General features: G+C 37.4%; 1 protein-coding gene across 1 annotated transcript in view; it reads right to left on the minus strand.

Moving 5' to 3' along the window:
• Window positions 1-17,472: 17,472 nt before the first annotated feature.
• Window positions 17,473-20,147, minus strand: part of mical2a (microtubule associated monooxygenase, calponin and LIM domain containing 2a) — a 42,032-nt gene continuing 39,357 nt past the window's right edge. Inside the window, exons 23-24 of the mRNA XM_013913020.1 lie at window positions 19,883-19,943; window positions 17,473-19,372 (exon numbers count right to left, since the gene is read on the minus strand). Of these exons, the coding sequence (XP_013768474.1) occupies window positions 19,885-19,943 (59 nt within the window). The 3' untranslated portion in view covers window positions 17,473-19,372; window positions 19,883-19,884. The remainder of the gene's footprint in view (window positions 19,373-19,882; window positions 19,944-20,147) is intronic.

Here is a 20,147-nt window from a genome sequence, read left to right on the forward strand (position 1 = left end):
CTGAGGCAAGAGGGCAACTGCCCCCCCTTGCCCACATGTAGATCCACCCCTCATCACTGTATAATTTAAGCTTGAAGTTTATACAATCGCTCCCACACCTTAATTTGACTCTTCATATAGATTTTTTATTAATTTATCAAGCACCTGTGTTGGAAATGTGATGAATGATATCAACAAATTTATTTCAAATATAAACAGTCAGTGCAAAATGCCTAATAACACACGTGGAAATTACCACTGACACTTTCCGACATGCAATGATTGACAATTCAGCATCAACCATGTGGTGTGTCTTTTCAACAGCAATATAGAAACATGGGGCGGGAGGCATATATTATTACTCAGAATGAAAATCCTAGTGCTTTTGGATCATGGTGGAAAAATAAGTAAATGAATAAAAATGCAATATAAGGAAACATGTTAAATAAACTGCAATTTCATATAATAAAATATAAGATTCTTATATGCACTTGCACGTAGTACCTTTATGTGGCTGTTTTAAATAGTAACACACCACTGCTGCGTGTCCCTTAGATTTCCATGATTCTCTCAAGTACCATTTCTGCAATATTAGAAAATAACTACAACAGAGCCACCGCTGTGTGACAAATAGTGGGCATTTACCTTTACCTAAATGCTTTTCTAACAAGGGACATTTATGGTTGCTACACAGACACCACTGTTTTATGTCGTTCCAGCTCACATACAGTATATAGTGATCCTTGATCCTTGATACAACACTTAGACGTTATTGCTTTAAACAGCATATCTTTGTCACTATTGTGCTGCAGATAGTGTGTGGTTGATGCAGACTGGATCTAGAGAAACATTTATAGTATTAATGCGGTTAAATGCCTGCCTCCAAATCAGCCATTGCTAATTCTTTGAAATGCATTTTTTTGTTTATTTCCCCCTCCCTTAATATCCTGTCTCTTGGATTATTGGACATTGTTACACCTTTATGTTCTCTGTACTGTTTAAGAGGAGCTATTCAGAGGTTATTAACACCATTCACAGTATAATACAACCGAAAAACATTAGACTTATTTTCAGACAACAGCTGTTATCAATATACAAATCCAGTGTGTTTGCTACAAACCACCACTTAAGCTAAGATTTATGCATTTCAAGACATGTTGTATGCTCAAACTATAGGCACATTTTTTGAAGGTGGAGTCGGCCAGATTTACAAGCGACTGCAAACAGTTATAGATAGAAAACAAGGTGAGAGACACCAGCACAGACATGTCTGAACAAGTCATCCATTAGGAGCTAGTGTTCTGACACCAGTCCTTCAAAAGAAAGGGATCTATGAAGATGAATGACTGCTGCTCTGAGGACATCCATCAACACCTTTTAACATCTGTCTGTGCACGTTTAGCAGAGAGAGAGATACAGTGAGGTGAATGATTTGAAAGGGGGCTTTATACCTTGTGATTTTTCTATGCTTTTTTTTTCTTTTTACAGCTGGCCTTTGTATTTCATAATCTGTTGCACTTCACGCATCACACTTGGAATAGCTTAGCTTTAGCCACATTCAAAGCAGTTGATATTAAATCAGCCACAACAAGGACCTCCGGAAATTATGAATCATCAAAAGACAGGCGTGTCTAAGAAGTGGCTAGTCAAATTTTTTAAAAAACAGCAGCACGTAACTTCAGGAGCTCATAAGATACAGCTGGTATTGTTCAGAAGCAGCATTTTAAACATGACTCCAAAGGAATAAATGAATTCCTGAGGTTTTCACCTCTGTATTTACAGTACAGTTGTACAATTCTTTCATTGACATGTGATGTGAAGGTGAAAAAAACAAAACAATGTTTGTTTACTCCAAAGCACTAGTTCATTCACAAGTCCCACCAAATTATTTATGCACCACACTGCCAGAGGTTGTGTAACAGGGTGTGGCCTCGTGAGCGTGCCATGCAGGTGGCAAATAAGACAAGGCAGGTAAACGTGTCAACAGGTGATGAAAGAGTTAAGTAACATGTTCAATTTATGTTTCACTTAGAGATGGCTGTGCAAAGTCCTTGCCAGTGTAAATACACAGAACACATTTGTCAGCTTTAACTCTTTAAGAGCTAAACTGTTGTGTCCCATTTGTTATCTTTTTTAATCACGCCAAGATCCTTTGTAGAATTCTATAATCTACTGTATTTAGTAATTATTAGTCTGGATTTTTAAATTTTAAAAAGTGTTTTGATAATAAATACATCCAACAAAAGTAAGATTTATTCCCTCTTTCCTTTTTTGTGTCCCTGTATGGCTCAAATAACCTTTTACTCTTTGGACTCTGTTGAGCTCCTCACAACAGGACCTATGGATTTATACAGGACCCTCTTTACTTTTGTTTTTGTTATAGCACATATTTTCAAACAGCCAGGTTAACAGGGGGCATTTTTATTCCCAAATAGGAACAGAAATGGGTTAATGGGACTCATGGGTGTCATGAACATGCTTGCATTCAGGACTGCATTAAGACTGTAAAAACAAACACTTTCTGTCTGTACAACATGCCTCTGTTTTCAGGCCTTTCTGTACTGATTTGATTGCCAGTGAAGAGCAGTGTTCCTTACTATAAATAACTAATGAGCATCATGGATCCAACACCAGATCATGAATTAGCCTGGTGCTTTCTTTAGAAGTGATGGCTTGCAGGATGTGTCTCTTCGTGTTTTTCCATTTGTAGTGATTACACTGTTGATCATTTAAATAATTAATTAATCCTCAGTAATGTTAAGATGCTGCCTCCAAATGTGCACAATGTCTGCGTGTAGCATATGTGTCATTGTTAACGTGTAGGCCGCAACAAAGGACAGAGTCACGCCACTAATTGAATAGGGATTACTAAGGGTTTATTATGATGATCATGATGTGTGTAAGTCCGTGTCAGTGGTGTAAAGCGGTGCATGGATGAGTTGGCAAATATGTGGCATATGATAGTTGTGCAAAAACCAAACCAAGATAATAACTAGTGCTGTGTGGTTCTGTAAATGTTGGCACTGATCTTATACCAAGTAAAGACAGGTCCAGTATTACCATACCAATAGTGGAAAAATAAATCTTTAGGCTTTTCATGTATTTTAAACTGGATTTTGTTGTGTTTTTGTAGACTTGGAATCTAAACATGTCTGTCTCTAAAGCACAGTGGGTCACCTTCTGATATTTAAATGTGCTGAAGGCTGTAAATAAAATAGATGTTACAGTCATCACAAAAACATTCACGTTTTTCATAATGCATATTGGAGGTATATTTTTTTCATTTAACACAGTTCGGTGGGCTGCATCCTCAAGTTCAAGGCTACAAACAAAGTATCCTATTGCGCTGGTATTGATCATGCATTGGTATCGGTACTATACGATATTTTGATCAGTCTGTCTCTAATAATAACCTCAAATGAAACCATGACCATGACCAAATGGGGGTGCTGTGGCATTGAGGTGGTGCAGAAATGGTCACAGGAAAAAGGCCTCAGAAGGTGTGGTTGAAATAGAAATGCAGAACACTTGCCTGGTGTCCTGCATTTCCAAAAGTCTCTTGCATCATACAGGACACTCCTGAAAAACAAAGCACACACACACTAAACCCCACAAAAAGCCTGGGGCGGTAACAGTTATGCATTGCTTCAACTGAACACAAGAATTAGGTTTGTATTATGCTTTTGTATTATGCTTTATTATGAAATTTCAGGTGCATGACGTGGGCTGCAGTGATGTAAAATCTGTAATCTTCGTTTTTAATCTTCTTACATTTTTTTATCAATGTAAATAAAAGCATAACACAGTCTAAAGTCATGTTGTGTTTCTGTGCATACAAAAGTCTCTCTCCTATGCCTCTGCTCTCACTCTCAGCATTCACGCCACTTTAAGTTGAAATACTTCGGTCAGAGGACTCTTATTCGTAAGCCAATTTGGGAGCTTGGGGACACCGTAGATAATAACTTCTTAATCATTAAACGCATGCTTCAGAGAACACCAATCAAGTGCTCTGACCCAGTGAAGCTGCAGTTTTCTCTACTGCAGCCTTCATTCTTGTCTCCTGGCTTGATAAGGTTGGTCTGTGCTGTGGCATTGCTTTGATTTGAGCCTGCTCCCTCTAAGGGAGGCCATGGTGCAATAGAATGAGCCTGCTTTAGTTTATTTTACTCCATATCTGTCCTGCTGCTGCCAGTGACTGGCCTGGTCTGGTTCAGCTTGGCCTGCAACCTCTTCTAATCAGATAGCCGAGTAAGGCCAGGTGCTTTCCTGCCTCTCTGCTTTGACTGCTCAGCCAGCCCCACTGATTCACTTTATCCAGAGATAAGAGAAGGACTAGAAAGGGCCACTTACTGGTTAACTGAAAAGTTGCGGGGGAGCTACCATCTCCACCAACAAAGTCTCTGAATATTATGCTGCATTTGTGTTTCACTGCCTGCATTTGCTTTTATACATACTTTATACATCTATGTGAAAGAGTACGCACAACCAGAGGCATCTATGGCAAACATTCAGTCCTCTATTTACTGTATGATGTACCATACTTCATAGCCCTGTTTCAAAGTTCCTCTCTTTAGGTCTATTTGTCACTACTTTTATACAGTTAAAATGTTCTAGTTGTGATTTGTATCGCTTTATAATTTTTTTTCTACTATTTATATTACTTATCAAAAACTGCACCAAATTACATTAAGTGAAATAAAATTGAAGCATTATGTGTAAGACTCGTATCTAAACAGGTTTTGCAGACATTATCTCTGGTTAGAATTTTAAGATGCCAAAAATGGAGACTAAAATAATAATTACATTTTGCAGGTTTGCAATCGCTATTTTTCTTCTTATGGCACCTTATTTGTAAATATGTAAATATGACAACACAAAATTGAGCACAGCGTAAAATACTTCCTCACTGATCTGTATGAATTTATAATAACAGATAAAAGTAAAAGCTGTAGAAAGCAAATATGTAAATATGAGTGACAAACTGAAATGAATGCAGTGATGGAGATAATTACATGACACCCCCTTTGTTCTCGTTTCTTTTTTTATGTTAGGGTCTTTTCTCTTTGCCTGTGCCACTCTTGCAACCCAGATTTTACTTGTAGTACATTGCATGTATAGGGCATCTTCTTTGATGTGGACGTCATCTGCGTGGCTAACGGAATATTTAAAAAGTACTTCGAGGTGTAAAAGTAAGTAAAAAATATGTACATGCCAATCTTTGTGTACTTCTCTCGGGACAAAGATGCCATTATATTTCAGATGAAAGCTGCAGATTCTGTACAGAGAATTAATTTGTAAAAATCCAGATTTACACTGTCTGAACTTTACTTAATGGCCTGTACTCCACACAGTATCTCCAGTGAGATTAATTATCTTCCCTTTTGAATGAAAAGACTCAGACTTCAGCTGGTTAATTATTCCCCAGTCTGAAAGCCACAAAGCTTAGGTTACCATGGTGTTCCCCACTAGTCAAAATGAGACATCCTTTCAAACTGAAAGTTTGAATCACATATTTACTAATCGCTTGTAAGCCAATATATGAACATTATCTAGATGGGTGTTTTAAAGTTTCCAAGGATGTTATTCAAACTTTTTAAACGATCCATAAATATGGTGTTTTGTGTCAACAAATATTATTGTGGCTGCTATAAAAACTGAAAAATAGACAGGCAGGATGTCAGTGGCATAAATCACAAGACACTGAACTTAGAGGATGTAGTCTATTGTTTGGGTACGTTTAAGCACCACAGATTATGGTTTTTAAAAAAAATCATGGTTTAGGTTGAAATATATTGAATACGCAACATCAGTCCTGTATGCTGAAAAATACAGTCAAAGGAATCCAGCAGGGCTGGACTGATAATCTGGACTACCAGGCATTTTCCCGGTTGGCTGACGCACTTCAGGGCCGATGGACCGCCCATAATAGCACTGACAGCAGCCCATTGGCTTATTTTAATTACTGAGATTTGACTGCCCAATCAAGTCTCTTAATGCAACTGGCCCCTACCCTAACTTGTAGATAGGTTTAGTGCGGAGGAAGTTGTGAAAAGGTGGAGATGAAAACCTAAGAAGCTAAAAAGGTGTCAAGTTAACCAACATGTTAGCTGCTGTTAGCCGCTGCACCATGAGCAGTAGTACCAGCAACAACTAGTAAGGCCTCACAGTCGCAGGAGGCTCCTGCTGCTAGCACCAGCTGTAGAGAAGGGAGGAAGATGAAATTAACGTAAGAAAATAGCTGCAGGGCCGTAATTCGGAAGAGAGAATGATTCAAGGACATTCAGGTAAAATGAAAGCCATTGCTAATAGTTAAAGTGTCGCTTTTAATTGTTGTCACATATTGCAGTGCAGCTAAGAATAACCCACAGCAACTGTGCCAACCTGATTAAAACCTAATTCAATATCTATAATCAAACAAACATGAAATCTGTACATAATTTCTTTCTTTGTTGTTTTTAATCATGATGGGCCGCCTGGGCAAAAATGCCAGAGCCCTAGTACCTGGTGTGCTAAAATGTATCCATGTGCACTAGTATGAGAGTAAGATTAGTCTCACAATTAAGACAAAAGAAAATACAAAAAATTAATTGCACACTGTGGTATTCCAATTTTGCACCACAAATAAAGCAAACCCACCATCCCTTTTTAAAGAGCAGGTGTGCAACCTGTTGATTTTTCCTTTCTCTTTTGCTTGTTTTTAGCCCAGCACAGCCCCTCTTGCAGTGTGTATCATAACTAGCAGTCGAGAACTCCTGGTTTACATTTATTTAACCACAATTGTAATAAATAAGGTGTCTACAAAGTTCCTTTGTTGTCTTTTTTCATATTATAGATACTGCTTCACTTTCGTCACCATGGTAAATAATAGTGCATCTCGACCATGTTACAAAGATGGGACTGAGACCTAAAAACATGCTATCTCTGTCATACCATCCACTGATAAATTCACAGCTTTCAACTCAAAGGTCGATTAAATACTGTTAAACTGAGCTAAATTGACACAATGGCCATAAAGCATGCTGGCAGGGTGCCATGCTTTCACAGAGTCACTTTTTGCCAATGATAATTTATTTTATTACAGGAAGATAAAATAAATGTCAGTAACAGAACCAGTTGCCCACCACTCTGGCCATTAAACAGGACTCCCTTTAATAGCTGGTAGGTCTGTGGTTGACCATCAGTAGACTTAATAAATGAAAATCACTGCATGGAGTATTATACATTTCTGCCCTGCAGACCAGTAATACAGCAGGAGTACAGGAAGTATTGGCCATTGTAGCCGGTCACATTTAACAAACATATGTCCATACGTTTTTGGACAATGAAATTTTTGCCTCTGCACTACCAAAAAGGTTTTTAAATTAAAAAAGATTTAACTGAAGTTCAGACTTTAAGGTTTAATTCAAAGTGTTGCATTAACTATTTAGGAATTAAAACTATTATTAGACATAAAAATGTCTTCAGAGACTCAAAAGGAAATATAATTATTGTTTTTAATACTTGAGACACAAATTGCCTTTGGGGTTGTGTCGGGAATGGCGCCCAGCATAAAAATCTGCCACACCAAACATGCGGAACTGCCCACTGTGGTGATCCCCCAGGACAAGAGAGCAGCACAAAGTAGCTTTTTTCAAAAAACAAAAATATTTGAGTGAAAATTCCTTGCAGTCAATGACTGAACCCATGAGCATCCCCATATGTTGTGCTTCCTCCTTTACAATGCTCTGCCAGACCTTTACTGCAGCCGCCTTCATTTGCTTGCTCGATTGTGGGTTTCTCTGCATTTCGTTTTGTATTTAATAACTGAAAAGTTGCTCTATTGGGTTGAAACTGGGAGGCTAACCGGGCCATTGAAGAATATCCCAGTCAATCAGACAATATTTTTTACAGTCAGAGTAAAAATATTGTAAAGACACATCAGACCACATCAGTGGTTTTAGTTCTCATCGTAAAGTGCACAACAACATCACATGATATCAAACATTTCACCAGACAGTTCCTCCAATTGCTGTAGTCACATATAACATACAGCACGTCTATGCTTTTTTACTTCCTGTTTTGCTCTCTCGAAAGCGTCACATCTGCAAATTCTGCTCATACAGTCATCACAAACTGTTTTTGTCCCATCATTCAGTCCCATCAAAGTTTAAAGACCAAAGGCTATTTTCAGCTGTCTGACTTTGATCCACAACTAAGAGAATGAGCCAAATGATTTGGCTTCTTAACACTTCTTTCCAGTATGTATGTCTTACAATAAATTACTTTTTTACTGTTTCTTTTAAAGCCTTATGTAGTCTCCTAGCTACATCTCTGATGTCTTGGTACAGTATGTGCCAGTACATACTGTGAGATCCTCAGGCAGATGTCTTTTGTCTGTTCCAGGGTCGCAGCTGCAAACCCCCCTTGGCTCTGGAACAATCTGCCAGATCGGTGAGTCAGTATCATCTTTTAAGTCTGATTTTAAAACATACTTTTATTTATGAAAGAACCTCCTGCTTTTACTTAAGCTTTCTTTATTTTCTTTAGGAATTTCTGTAACTTTTCTTATCAAATCATTTTTTGTGTACTTATAACGTTTGACATTTTTGAATTTTTTATTATGTTGAAAAACTGTGAGTTTTTTGCCCTTAATAAAGATCATTTACTGATCATACGGTGTAAAAGCAGCAGATTTAACTCGCTTTTACTGCAGCTGCTGCACCTGCTGTGATAGGATTTCATAAACATTCATCAATAACAGAATCAAACATTTAGTTGTTTCTACACAAGCCATGAATCTAAATCACCCTCATATGCAAACATACCATACATACATACAAGTGCATAGTATGCAGAGGCCTAACAGATTGTGAAGGAGAGTGATAGCGAAATGTCTCACTCGTTGGAATTAAGTTGTCACAAAATCCTCACTAATGCAGTTCCAACTCGGATATGCCAGCGCAGCTGTTTGGGTGTTTTTATCACTATTAAACAGTGTGAGTACCTGCTTGTAGCCTACAAAGCTCTTTATCTTTGTGGCAGCTCATTTCAAAGGCCCTGCCAGCAGGACACAGACATTAAAGACAGATTGTTGCATAACCAATGTTTAAAATGTGATTATGACCAGATGTGCACTCAGATTGTATCTGAGGCGGAGGATTTTGTGATATCGCACAGATGCATGTTTTTAGAGCAAAGCTTTATGTCCTGCCTCTCGAAAACAATCAGTTCGTGCATTGTTAAATTTCTGCCATCTGGCAAAAAAAATGAATAAATAAATAAATGTTGGGGTTTGAATGAATTATCCAAATGTATATATATATATATATATACACATATCTGTTGAAATTATGCTTGTTTGTTTGTAATGTAGGAAAATTGTTTTAAAAGGTACACCAACACAAAATCGTAATAGTAATTTGGATGCATTTTCAAAAAATACTAAACACAAATATGCATGTCCAAACACAGAAAGCTGTGCTGTGATTTAAAAGGTCTGATAGTGGCAGAGAACACAGGAGAATAGGATTTTATAAATTCTCTTGTTCTGGAGGCCTAGCACAAATCAATAACAAACGCGTCGTACAAGTTCACAAACCTAAAAGACACAAACTACTCATGGTCAGTGTCAGCGTTACCAAACGTGTCTTTTTTAGGGTGTTTTTCTTAACTGCTGCCAGAACTGCTGTTGTAGCGCATAAAGGACAGACAGGACTATGGTCTTAGTATGTGGAGAGAGGCTTATTTGATATGAATACTGTGGTATATAAAGGCAGATACAGGAGTGTAATTACATCTAATGGCTGGAAATGCTCCTGTTCAAGACATCTTGGCGTGTAATGCCTGATTATGGGTGATCATTTTCTGCTTTTTGGTGAAAAAGCACAGCATCTAGGACCTGGGCTTTTTTGATGATAGTGGTTCAGAACAATGGGCTATTGAAATGTATTGTTACTATCCCAGCTTAAATGTCAGAGGATAAGGTTGGAAAGAAACTCCAAGGCACGATTTATACTAGCGTCTTCAAACAAAAGTAAGAGCAGCTGATATGATGCTGTGACCTGGAACTACCCTTGAGTAGCATTTTATCATGGACTCAACCATATACATACTCTGGCTACAAACTCAGGAGTTTCACCTGCAAAGAAATGATTTATTCTCGTCATCTACTGTCCACATATGACATGAAATGCTAATGACATTTTAAAGGAGAACTGCCACAGAAAAAATATCCCTTCAGTGGTTAAAAGTAGGATACACTAAAACAGAAAAAAGCCAGGGTTTATTGAACTCTCCATCCATTTTCATCCGCTTATACAATTCAGGTGCCCATCCCAGCTATAGGACAAGAGGATAGGACGCAGCAAGGCTAACATAGAGAGAAAGACAACCTTTTATACTCACATTCACACCAATGCCATAACATGTTCTGTCATAAGTGTGACAGAACATGCTGCAAGTAGACAGCATACATAAGTTATAACATTGTAGCTAGAGATAAGCATGGCCCTTTGCAACACCAAGGATCTTGGACCATGTGTGTGTGTGTGTGTGTGTGTGTGTGTGTGTGTGTGTGTGTGTGTGTGTGTGTGTATCTTTAAAGAGGAGTAAAGGTGCCCAGGTTCAGTGACTGCAAAACAAGCCCCCATCATCACCCCTCCACCTCCATACATGACAGCTGCTGTGAGGTGTTTGTGCTCATATGCTGTGTTTGATTTATGGAACTGTATATTATTTTGGTCTCATCTACCTAAGAGACATTATTTAGTCAGATGCAACCCTTGCAAACAATGTTCCTGTAACAGCTGCCATAGGGCGAGGATGATAGTAATAATAATTATAATTATTTAGCTCAAACTAGAAGTGTATAGAGTTGTCAGTAGACCACCCTCACTACAAAGAGGGCATGTGAAGGTACTCTGTGTGATAAATGAATTCATTTGTGGCTATGTGGCTAAAAGGATTATTCAATTAAAGTCAAGGAGAAATGTAACTATTTGTACAAGTCTCTCTTTGTAAGACTATGAAGTCATGCAAAACAGAAACCTAATGACAGACAGCTATCACTGAGGACCTGCTGAACCAGCTGCTGAGGTTCATGCTGCTGGTTTACGGTCAGTGTTTTTAATAATGAAGAGCAATCTCTCCATAAAGCTGTTCAGGACAAAAAAATTGTTTCTGCGTGTGAGTTTATATTGTTGCGTATAGTTCAAAGTTCGACTGAGGACAAACCTGTTCTTCTAACACTGTACACATCAGTAAAGCTAATGGTCTTCTTTTATGTTTTTCATCATAGTCGACTGCATTTGATGAATTGTACATCAACTTATGAGCCATGCAGGAACACAGAAGAGAGAGGAGAGATTAAATAAATAATGGCATTTTGATCAGCCCGCCAGAAAGGCCAGACACGAACAAAGAGGTTTGGAGAGCTAGATTTAAAAATTTGTGTCAGGGCTGATGGATATGTGGTCATCTTCTGCTTCCACAGTAGAGGAAGAGGCATGCTTATGCAGCCAAAGCCCACATAGTCCAGCACCAAGCCAGCACCTCCTTGCTGTATTGTGCTAATCTGATTTGCTTTTAACACTGAAATTTGCCTTGAATAATTAAGGAAACTAAAATCTCATTCATACAGGAAAAGCTAAGCTTTGTGTGTTCTTTTAATCACTCAAGTGATGGAGAGCAGATGGTATACATCAAGTGTGAGGACTTTCCGTGCAGCACTTTCATTTATCTATCTATCTATCTATCTATCTATCTATCTATCTATCTATCTACCTACCTACCTACCTACCTACCTACCTACCTACCTACCTACCTACCTACAAACTGAAGCAAAAATCACATCCAGCTGCATATTTCACATTAAAGGACAAGCTGCAGAGGCTCAATTAGAGCAGGTTGATGGATTTTTTTTTGGTTCAAATAAAGGCAAAAAATTTTGAAGGATTTTGTTTTGCTGAAGGCTGTTTTAAAAATGCAGTCCCGGATGTTTGTGTTATGCTTCGATCACCAGTTAAATTCGGAAGAGGCACCATACGATTTGTTCAAGGATATGCCTCAACCTTTTGTTTTATTTTTTGTTAAAACATTCAGTTAATAAAGTGTATTATTTATTTTTGAACTGATGCGAAGACATTTTAAAGAAAGAAAGAAAAAAGGAAGTCCAGTTCTTGGCTGCAAAGCAGATTATTGGGTGAATTAAAAAAATGTAAAAAGAGAGAAATTATTAATTATGTGCATCATAGTTTTCTTTTAACTATTTTTTTTTACCACCAATTAATTGAATTTTTCCCTTTCATTCCTTAACATTCCTGCTTCTTTGTAGTTCTGTAATTAAATGAATTAATTTCACAATTTGCAGGTAAAGTTTTGATGCATTTGGCTCTATATATTCTGAGGCTTGGAAAATGGCAAATACCCTTTCACTACATTTTCCTCCTTACAGTTTATTGATGAACTGTAAATTATTTTGCATAATTTGATGAAACTGAATTTCAGAATTGCAGACTATGAAGTAGGAAAAATGAAATCCTATATTCCAGGTTTATTAAATAACTGATCCAGAAACAGTCTGAATAATTTTAACATTGAACAGATTGAAGATCACATGTCCCTAAAAAAAGGAAAGAACTATGCAGCATGTAGTTTTTCAAGATACGTGAGTATTAAGTGCAGCGCTCCAACTCCAGTTAGGGAAATGCTTCTTTTTCCAAAATTGATACAAAAAGCTGTTCAAGCCTGGTTTCTGGTCTGTGATGACTGGCTCAACACCACCTATATAAACTCAGCTTTGGCCTGTAGATTATAAATTATAGATGAGATTGAAAACAGAGTTTGGATTTTGAATTTTATTTAAACTCTTCTAGCAATACGAGATAGGACATTGCAAGTTTCCCACTCACTGAGCAGTAATATGTGTATACCATGTGACTTTGTCCTGCCATGTGATTGTGATTTAAGACATTATGTTTTTCTAAAGGGCATTTCCTATTGGCTTTTATGTGTCTCATCAAACAGGCTGAAGCAGAAGCAGGATACAGACACAGAGGAGCCTCTTTGAACGGCAGCATCGCCGCGCTTAAGACAACAAGCACTGCCTTAAATGCATCTCTCAGTGTCCTGTTATTTTCTGTGGGAAAGTCAGACTGGACCCAAGATGCTGCTTATCTGAGGTTTCAAATTTATTGGATTAGTCTGTTTTCTTACATATGACAATATGTAAGCCATAGCTTTTAGTTCTTTTGTTGCGCTGTAGCTGTTTGAATCCTTTTTTTCTGTGATGACAGCAGCTTCTTTATCAATTTTCAATTTTTTACTTCGAATTCCTTCTCAATAACTATATTAAAAATGTTGAAAGTATGGGGAAATCTTCTAAAATGACAGCTGTTTGCTCCACTTCGTGCTGTAAAGGTGGATTTTCTTCTCAGAGGAAATGTAAATGTTCAGATAGTTTATTTACTCTGGCAGCCTGGCGTATATCTCCTCCGTCTGGTGAATTGCGTTTGACTGTTTAAAAGGATGATTTGCGTGAAAGGGCTAAAATAATGGCATTATATTTTTAGATTCATCTCGTCCCGGCTTTGCTGTTTTTTTTCATCAACTTTCACAGCTTCTGTAATTTCAGTGCAATTTCAGGCTCTGATTGCTCTGTTGCTTGAATGCTAATCATTGCTAGTGTATAACTTCATTTCTTTTTGGCTCTTTATGCATTTAAGGAAATGTCATTTAATAAAGAAAATGAAAAAGTTCGAAGAGGTTTGTAAACAGATTGCACTCCTCAGAGATGCGCACACAACAACGACGCGGGGACGTCTGCTTCTGCAGGACCGTGCTTTACAAAACAACTCTTCAGAGCGCTGCACCCCAGCTGCCTATTTGATTTGATTTTTTTTTTCATGAAAAAAAATGTTCTGTGCCTTTATGAGGACATCTTGGCTTACATTTGTCTGAGCGTAGGCTTTTTTTAAAAACATTTTATCAAAGGTTTCTTTCAAATTTAATTGAAATATTTAGTAAATATGAGTTGTTAATACACCTTGACTCCTCAGAGCTGTTTTTGATGTTATAACAATCACATAAAAATAATTAAATTGAGCTCTCTCAAACAACTCCCTTGGAGCTTCAGCAAGTAATCACATACTGAACATATTTCTGCTAATGACAAAACCCACTGAAGCTTATTATGTGACCTTAGTACCTGTGCTATTGTCCGTGTCCTGTATTCAAGTATTTTGTGTGGCTAAAAGTGTGTGTGTGTGTGTGTGTGTGTGTGTGTGTGTGTGTGTGTGTGTGTGTGTATTCTGTGCTCACAGTACTTATGGCTGCAGTATTTATATTTTCTTCCGCTAGGGGGCAGCAAAAATGACACACACTTATTGAGCAGCACTCAACTCCTTTAAGGTCTTTCAGTCTGATCCATATGAGCAAAATTATAATTTTACTCTTTTACTTTTTAAATGTTTTTGCTTTATTTGAATGTGTTTATTGCCTAATAGACTTCCGAGAGATCTATCTGATTTTTTTATCTCCTACATTTGACATTTGAAATCACTTTTTTTCATAATTAATTTGTTTCATTGTTTAGAATTCGCTTTAGAATTAAAAACTGTTTTTTTGTATCACATTTCCACACGAAAACACAAGATAAACATTTTTCTATGGCCCTCAGATTTTTGTTAAAATGAAATGTGCAAAGAGTTTTAATTTAAACATGAGAAAAGTGTGTCAAACCTAAAATTACCAACAAGTTTCAAGAAGTTTATCTTCTTCCCTTACCTCAAGTCTAAATATGAAAGTTGACCTGACATGCAAACAGAATTTTGTGACATTTCAATGATCTTGTTGGCATTTTTTTTAAGTGTAATATGTTTTTATTTTCAACGAGGGAGAAAAACAACATATAACTGTAAGATGTTCCTGCTAGGTAGACCTGGGCAAATCAGAAAGGATCAGAAAGTGGCCTAATTTATATGGCAGTAAAACGTCCAAAGAAAAATACAAAAGAGTCAGTGAAATATAAAAATAAAAATAAAATATGTAAGGAACGCATGAAAACCGGAGTGCAAAGCAGGGGAGCAAAATAAATATGAATGAAGGACAAATACTAAATACAAAAACAAGAAAGACATTACATGATCCAGAGGAACTGCGTGGACTGAAGAGGTGGGAATAATAAAGCCAAGATAGAAACCAACAATAACACAAAAAAGAAATGAATCACAGAAATAATAAAGTCATAACAAGAAGTCAAAATGTGCAGAAAAAAATTCAAAGAACTTGAATTTTCACTAATATAAACCAAACCACCAGACTGCAAACCACAAAATCATAGCAAATTCCAGAGATCACGATTCTTCTAATCTGTATAATTGAATGTGTTCGTGTAAAAAAAAAAATCACATTGCACACACTTTATTACTCCAGTGGGCCATTCTGACCCATAGCTATGGGGCTGATTACTGATAATAAGACCTATTCAGTGGACCAATAACATTCAGTGCGAGCTCCAATCGAAGTATTTTCACATTCCTTTACAACATTTTCACTCTTTAAAATTCAAGCTCACATAAAGCTCTTATTTTTTGTCTATGTGGAATCGCTCAGCTCTTTTTTTGAAAGCAGGGGTTTAAAGTGCTTACAAAATCTATGAATATTCAAATAAAAGTATGTTAATTCAACATGTTTTATACAAAGAAAAAAATGTCATCTTTAAAATGGGATTAAATACTATTATTATAAAGTTATTCATAAATGATAATGTCACGGTGCCTCTCAAATGTTCAGTATCCATCAAATTAAAGATTCTCTGACTGTCAATGAAGCCTCTACAAAGCAAAAGTTCCCCATTTTTTCCTGTGCAACAACACACTGACCTTCTCTGTCCTAAAATCAATTTACTCTAAATTACTTTTCTGTTCCTGTGTAATGGCTCGTGTCCATCTACTGTTGTGGCTTATACCTAAGTAATTGCTAAGTAGTTGTGAACGTAGTCTTTGCCCTTTATCTTTTAGTGAAGCAACATTTAGAAGAATAAAATTCCACATAGTGATATGTAAAAAGAAAGCTTTCAAGGGATGCGAGTATAACCTTACTATTTCCATAGGAATAAAGAGGCTAAGTGATAACTAAATGCACTTGATTAATTGATCCTCAGTAAGTGTGACCGTCTGTATAAAAGCAGATGTTTTGGCAGTTTGCTGGTCTGGAGAATTCAACATGTCTGTGAAGCACAATGGCACAATGTTCCCAGGAGTGGACGTCTTAGCGAATTCAACGCAAGGTCAACATTCAATTTCAGAACTGAGAGAAACTGCAAAAAAACCCCAAAAAACCCCCAAGAGCTACATCTCAGGTCTCAATTAGTCTGAAAAATGTGGGACAAACAAGACAAAAGTGGAAATGTTTGGCCATGATGCACTGCACCAAACACAATGTATCAGCACAACCTCATACCAACTTTCAATGTTCTGGGTTTGTTTGTAGCCTCGTGATCTGGACACCTTGCAGTTGACAACGAACTTCTCTGTATACCAGAATATTTTAGAGTCAAATGTGAGCTGTCTGTCTGACAGATGCCAAAACTGAGTCAAATGATCCAGAGCAGAGCAGAAAATGTACAACAGAAGGGCTGGGCGTGTTGCAATGACCCAGCCAAAGTCCAGACCTCAATGGGATTGAAATGCTGCAGTGGGAGAGCTGTGTATGAATAAATGTGTTTAAATCTCATAGAACTGAAGCTACGTTATAAAGAAGAGTGAGCCTGAATTCCTCCACTGATAAAATCACACAGAAAAGGATTGCTTCCAGTTTTTGCTGCTAAAGGTGGTTCTACAAGCTACTGAATCGTGGGGAGTACTTAGTTTTTCACAGGGCTTCAAACATATCTATGAAAAGCTGTTTTTAAGATTGCATACATCGCTTGTTCTTTTTAAAGTGAACATTTTTTGGCTTCACTGCTGTGTATTTTTTAAATGACACGGTCTTCTTCTGAAAAGATGAACACACTTTTTAAAGCCAAGGACTTTTTAGTTCACTTATCTACTTTTTGCAAGCATCTTTTTTTCATTTTTCGCTGAGCAGTCAATGGCAGCTTAACCTCTGAGACCTACAGTTTTCAGAGACATGAGAGAGCACTTTGCTTTCGAGATTGATTAATGAAGAGACAGAATGTATTGTGTACATCAAAAACCAGATGTAATTCAAGTTATTCAAGAAAGGCAGAGGTTAGTACAAAAAAAAAATTCTACATTTCTGAGAATATTCACGAATATTCACTGAAATGCAACAGGCTTCTTTAAAGGTGACATGTTATGCTCATTTCCAGCACCCTCCTTTGAATTATGTCTACCGGTGGTTCTTTGCAAACACGATTCACAGTTCATTATGTGTTTTACACTGGATCTTGGCTGCCCATTGCAAACAGAAGGTGTGAGCAGCAGGTGGCTGAGGCTGCTGTGCTCACAGACAGAGATGAGTTAATAAACATATTTATGATATCAGATACAGAGGCAGTGGTGGACTTGTTTAATATGAGCATTGTGTGAGTGCTCAGAATCTATATGACAAAAAATAAGGAACGGTGTAATAGGTCAGACTTAATTTTGCCATGTATATATATATTTATAGCATCTTTAATTGCTTTATTTTTAGTTTGTTTAATGTTCTTTTGTTGGACTGAAAAGATAATGCCTGATATTAGAAGTCGTGCTGTCAGAATCACTCTGGCCCATTATGACATGGATACAGGATGTCTGGCACCAGGATGTAGCACATTCATGTCCTGTGGGTTGTAGAATGGCTCCTCTTTGGATCCTGCTTGCTCTTGTGCATCCTGCAGCACAGTCTGATTAGTATTTGGGAAATTTGGAGGCACTACGTATTTGACTGGCTTGCAACAAAGTTTAGGTGGCTGATGTGAGTCTAGGGACCCAAAGTTTCCCAGCAAAACAAAATGTACACCATACTGACTGTATGTGACCATCAAGGTAGAAAAACATTCATCATATCAAAAGTTAGCAGTCACTACTGTGTATTTACTCTGCAATAGAACCTGAAACAGTGATGCAAAATCAAACAATTATAAAAAGATTATTTTAAAACAACAACAACAACAACAAAACCCATTACTGATAGACTTGCCCAGCAATAAAACTTGAAGTCCCTTTTTAGTGATGAGTGGATGAGGTGATGGCTTTCTTCTGTGGCGACTTCTTCAAGTCAAAGAAAACAGACTTTTAAAAAGAAATCTGCACATGCCCGACTGTTTGTTATAGTCTGCAAGTTCAACTGATTCTGAGTAGAGAAAAACTAAGACATATCTAAGAGATCTTTGTACACTTTTATGCATGCATGAAAAAGCTGGGAACAAGAAAGAAAAATAGCATTAATTTAACAGCCGTTTTTTCAGCGTATAGTGTTGTGTTTGTCATATCGGCACTAATAAATCAAAGAAAAGAAGTCTGCTTCTAAATCTCATGAACTGAACAAGAGAATCTCTCTTTAACAGGCATTACCGTGTACTGACAATAATAAGAAAATGTGCCTCATCCATCATTATCATCCTAAAACAAGCTTTTAGAGGCCGACCAGCAAAGAGACATGTAAAGGGAAAGATATCACTTATTGAGAAAATTTGTTAGTTTGTTGCCTGAGACTTAAGGTGTAGACCTCAAAGGGATTTAAAAAAAATTCTTATTCTTTACTAAACATCACAAACCAAAATTACTGATGAGACTAATATGCATGACTCTGGCTCATCCACCATGGTGGATTAGAACGTCAGTTGCTTATCTGTGCCTATACCACAGTAGGACTAGGAGTAAGGGATATGATTATTATTAGTTAAATGAACAACATTTCTCTCAAACGTTAAATACGTTGGTTTGAAAACAGATCGTAGTTCTTTGCCCCTGTTGTCAGATCATCATGGAAAGGCTTCGAGAATAATGCCTTTATTACCAGTCTGATGTGATGCCATCTGGAGCTGGAGGTTTTTGAAGCCTCACCTTCCGGCCGCCACTGCCAAATTTTAGGTGTAGCTCTCATGGACTCATTCTACAGTAACTGCATAAACACATGAGTCAGCTGTGTGCTTTTCCCTTTCTTCCACAGAGGAGGAATCACGGTCACAGTTTGGATGCTTGTGTTGCTTGCACTTCAGGTATGTCGCGCAAGTGGTGGATAACGTAGCATTGAGCTGCCCATCTCCAGCGGAGACGGGAAGAACCGGCTGAAGAGGTCTTCCCAGAGTACTTCTCTTTAAATCCTCACTCACATTTTTTTTTTAAATCAAATACATCTTTTGATTTAATTGATACTCATTCAAGTGACAACTCTTGCCGGTCTGGAGCTGGAAGGGATATTTTTCACACTCCCCAACTCCTGTAAGGAGACGCTGATGGAAGCTCGCCTTTAAAATACAACATCAGCTCAATGAAACATAATTCCAAAAAAAGGGTGCACTGTTAAATGTTGACTTTAGAAACATTTAATCTCACCTCAAGGTTCAATATGTACGGAAGCTATTCTGGAGCAACAAAAGCAACACTTTTTTCCCTCATGTTTAGATTAAATTTGAGTTGGAAATGTTACTCTTCACCTTGAAAGCAGTAGTTTATTTGAACGACTAAGGTATCCATGAGAAGAAGAAGAAAACACTCCAAAAAAGACTAAGACCTTGTGGTGAGATCGGAATAAAAAAAAAAGTTACATGAACTTATTTGCTCTTTGCTTCTTTGCAGAGGTCTCAAACCATGCTGAATTAGTACTAGTTCATTCCCAAAACTGTTGATTAGTCCTGACCTTAGCTTAGCTTAAACTTAGTGTCACTTCAAAGAAAATATTATTTCAGCACTAAAACCGCTGATATGTGATATCAGCATCTACAGCCTCACATTGATGCAACCATGCAGGTGATCACCTTTAAAAAGTCATTTCTCCTAACCACCCGATTGTCTCACAGGCTTCATAAAAGGCGTCCGCTGAATGAGAGGAAAAGAGAAGCACGAACTGATAAAAAAAAATGACAACATGAAGGCAAATAAACACAGCACAGTGCACAAAGATAGAAAATGTTTATGAAAACGATGCACAATACTGACATTCAGAGTTAATGCTGGCACCGTTGTGCACGTTACAGTTTGCTCGACCGTCAACTTGCTAAACAGAAGCAAGTCCAGTTAGTT

This window comes from Pundamilia nyererei, unplaced genomic scaffold (genome assembly GCF_000239375.1).
Source record: "Pundamilia nyererei isolate P.nyererei 1_Seehausen unplaced genomic scaffold, PunNye1.0 scaffold00112, whole genome shotgun sequence".
NCBI classification, from domain to species: Eukaryota; Metazoa; Chordata; class Actinopteri; order Cichliformes; family Cichlidae; genus Pundamilia; species Pundamilia nyererei.